Here is a 3,087-nt window from a genome sequence, read left to right on the forward strand (position 1 = left end):
ACTAATACTTCCGTCTATTAATATTTTTCTTCACTTATAAATGAAAATTTTTCAAGTTCGATGCACATAAATGTTGGGTAAGTATAATATATATGTTGAGCTCGATACGCAATTATGGTTAATTTGTAATGGGACTAATCTCAATCTTTAATTTTCTTGGAGTAGAACTTCACTTCCTTTAGAACATAATACTGTTGAACCAAAAAAAAATAAAGAATTAATAACGATAATACAATACCAGAAAGCGATTTACCACACCAAATTTGGTATCTTAAAAAGTTGATCTAATATTGTTCTAGCTAGGACTACACTTCTTATTTTGTTAAAATTAGCCAAATTTTGGTTATTTTTTTCAAATTTCCCGAGTTAAATAGTACATGTTGATGCCGATATTCAAGGAGAGGATGCAAAATTAAATAATCCGTACAAGGTGAGGCAACAAAATAATAAGATTAGAACTAAGGGACTAAACAAATAAATTTCATTTAAAAAAGATAATCTTAACCCAAACATTTTTCATTTATGTTATTCAACCCTCGCCAAATCTACTTCCACGTGTGGCTCAGATTACACTTTAATTAAACCCTTGTCAACTGTCAATGGCAATAAAAATAGACAATTCATAAGTCCCTGGTACTCCTAATTTCTCAACTGATCCACCAATCCTAGTACTCCCTCTTACACAAAACCCCATCTCATTTTCTCAACACTTTGACACACACGCACACGCACACTCATACAAACCATCTGAGATGAATGATCAAAGGGCTGGGACTAGCCAAGCAGCACAAGATCATGATGATCATGGTGATGATCATGGTGAAGATCAAGAGCAGATCATCAGGGACATCCATGCCTTGACACCGCCTCGTCCGCCGCCTCCCGGCAACCACGGCCGTAGAAGAGAAGCTTGGGAAACTGGTAGCCATAGATCATCATCTTTGTCCATTGCCAGCACTGAGTTAGGAACAGCTTCAACTGAGAACTTCACTACCATGAGTAGAGAATTCAGTGCTCTTGTGGTTGCAGGGTCAGCAATCGGGACTAATAATAGTACCACCAATGATAGTGACCATGGTACTAATAACAATAATTTGGGTAGGATCGGAGAGGAGGACAATAATATGCCTGAGGATGAGCTGGAGACCAACCCTTTGGCTATAGTCCCGGATAATTACAACCCTGTGGACCCAGTTCCTTATTCTCCAAGGAATAGTGAGGCTAATAATTATAGAATTGGCTCTTCATCAAGCACGGTTAGGACTCGGGATCACCAAGGCGGCAGCGGCGGCGATCAGACGGTGTCAGTGCATCGGGTGAAGAAGGAAGAGGTTGAAACAAAGATATCGGCCTGGCAAAACAACAAGATTGCCAAGCTTAATAACAGGTTTAAGAGGGAGGATGCTATTATTAATGGGTGGGAAAGTGAGCAGGTACAGAAAGCTTCTTCATGGATGAAGAAAGTAGAGGTACGTACGTTGCTAAAAACTGATTTGGATAGTGATATTTTTGTGCACGTTGGAAAATTGATTTCCCATGATGGTTTCTCTGGCTAGTTGAAACTAGGATGATTTACCACTTTCTTTTTTTAGTGACTTCATACTATTTACCGTCCAAGTATTCTTGAGAATTGGCCTGAAGTGATCAGTTTTTAGTTTCTTCGTCGATGTGTGATTGCTATGTTGTCACTGTTTGATTTTGATCTGTTAAGTTTGATTTCTGATCATTTTAGCGGATTTATCATTATTGTTTGACGATGTAACTAATCTATGATGAAACAATTAATCATTATCATGATCATCAAATAGCAATAATAACAGTAATGAACATCGTCATCATATTCAACATCATCTTATACCAATATTTGAACTTTGAAGCTTCTGTTTGGTGAAACTATAGGGGTGTGCTATTCACACACCCTTTTTTACTTCTCACACACCCCTTGTTAATTTATGTCCGTTGATCTTCTTCAATTAATCCGATCCGACGGCCGAAAACTAAAAAGGTGTGGGAGAAGTAAAAAATGGTGTGTGGATATCACACCCAAACTATATTGTCTTAATAATATTTTTATCCTTGCCTATGTTTCAATTCACGATCAAACGACTAATCACAACAAAGTGAAAACTTCAAAGATAAGGATGTTCATCCTTTTCATAGTCTTATGGCATACGTTGACCTTTGAAGCTTCTTTTCGATGGAACTAACACGTTATTGGGAAGTTGGCCTAACTGTTCGTTTTTCGTACCTCCCATGCTGAAATTATTTGATCGATCAATATGTTGTTGTTGATATTTGAATTTGACCAGTTCAGCTATTGTAATTCGATTTATGATCATCTTAACCAATTTTCTTACTTTATTCGTTTTGTACGTGTCTCTGCTTTCCTTGAATTTTGGGTAATTTAAAAATGAATACTCATAATATATAACCCAAACCGAATCATCACATAATATGTGCATGCAGAGGAAGTTGGAGGAGAAAAGAGCAAGAGCCCTAGAGAAGATGCAAAATGATATAGCCAAAGCACGTAGGAAAGCAGAGGAGAGGAAGGCATCGGCTGAGGCTAAAAGGGGAACAAAAGTGGCTAGGGTTCTTGAAATTGCCAATCTAATGAGAGCTGTTGGAAGAGCACCTGCCAAAAAATCAATCTTCTAGGCTTCTAGCCCCCTTAATTATTTTTTCATAATATCCCAAACAAATTCCATACCCACAAACAAAACCCAAAAAACAAAAACAAAAAAAAAAATTATTTGGGCAAATAAGTGCCCCATGATCATATGATGCAAGGGCCTTTACCTTTTGAACAAAGGCACCCCTATATGGAATGGGGCAGTGAAGTCAGAGAAATCTGGCAACTATGAATTTTGAGTATTTTTGGTTGATGCGTTCTTATGAGTGTCTTAAGTGTGCTGGAATTTTGGGATGGATTTGCTATTTATCGTAGTGGAACGACGTCGAGTCTTGTACAGTTTTCGTATTGTTGGGGAGGAGTTTAAGTGTGATGTTGTAATACATATAATTTCCTACGCCTAATTTGGTGTATTTTATTTTCAGCCTATGAAATGGAATGATAATTTGTAGTAA

The 3,087-nt window shown here is 37.3% G+C and overlaps 1 protein-coding gene across 1 annotated transcript; it reads left to right on the forward strand.

Moving 5' to 3' along the window:
* Positions 1–464: 464 nt before the first annotated feature.
* Positions 465–3,087, forward strand: LOC103413598 (remorin 4.1). The gene is made up of 2 exons (XM_008352058.4): positions 465–1,469; positions 2,467–3,087. Exons 1-2 carry the CDS (start codon positions 753–755, stop codon positions 2,656–2,658), a joined length of 909 nt encoding a protein of 302 aa, XP_008350280.2. The 5' UTR covers positions 465–752; the 3' UTR covers positions 2,659–3,087.

Source organism: Malus domestica, chromosome 12 (genome assembly GCF_042453785.1).
Source record: "Malus domestica chromosome 12, GDT2T_hap1".
NCBI classification, from domain to species: Eukaryota; Viridiplantae; Streptophyta; class Magnoliopsida; order Rosales; family Rosaceae; genus Malus; species Malus domestica.

What these genes read in the sequence shown, in the direction of transcription:
- LOC103413598 (XM_008352058.4), top strand. Translation starts at nt 753, where the DNA reads ATGAATGATCAAAGGGCTGGGACTAGCCAAGCAGCACAAGATCATGAT. An exon ending in CATGGATGAAGAAAGTAGAG is followed by an intron (nt 1,470 to 2,466) that starts GTACGTACGTTG and finishes ATGTGCATGCAG; the next exon opens with AGGAAGTTGGAGGAGAAAAG.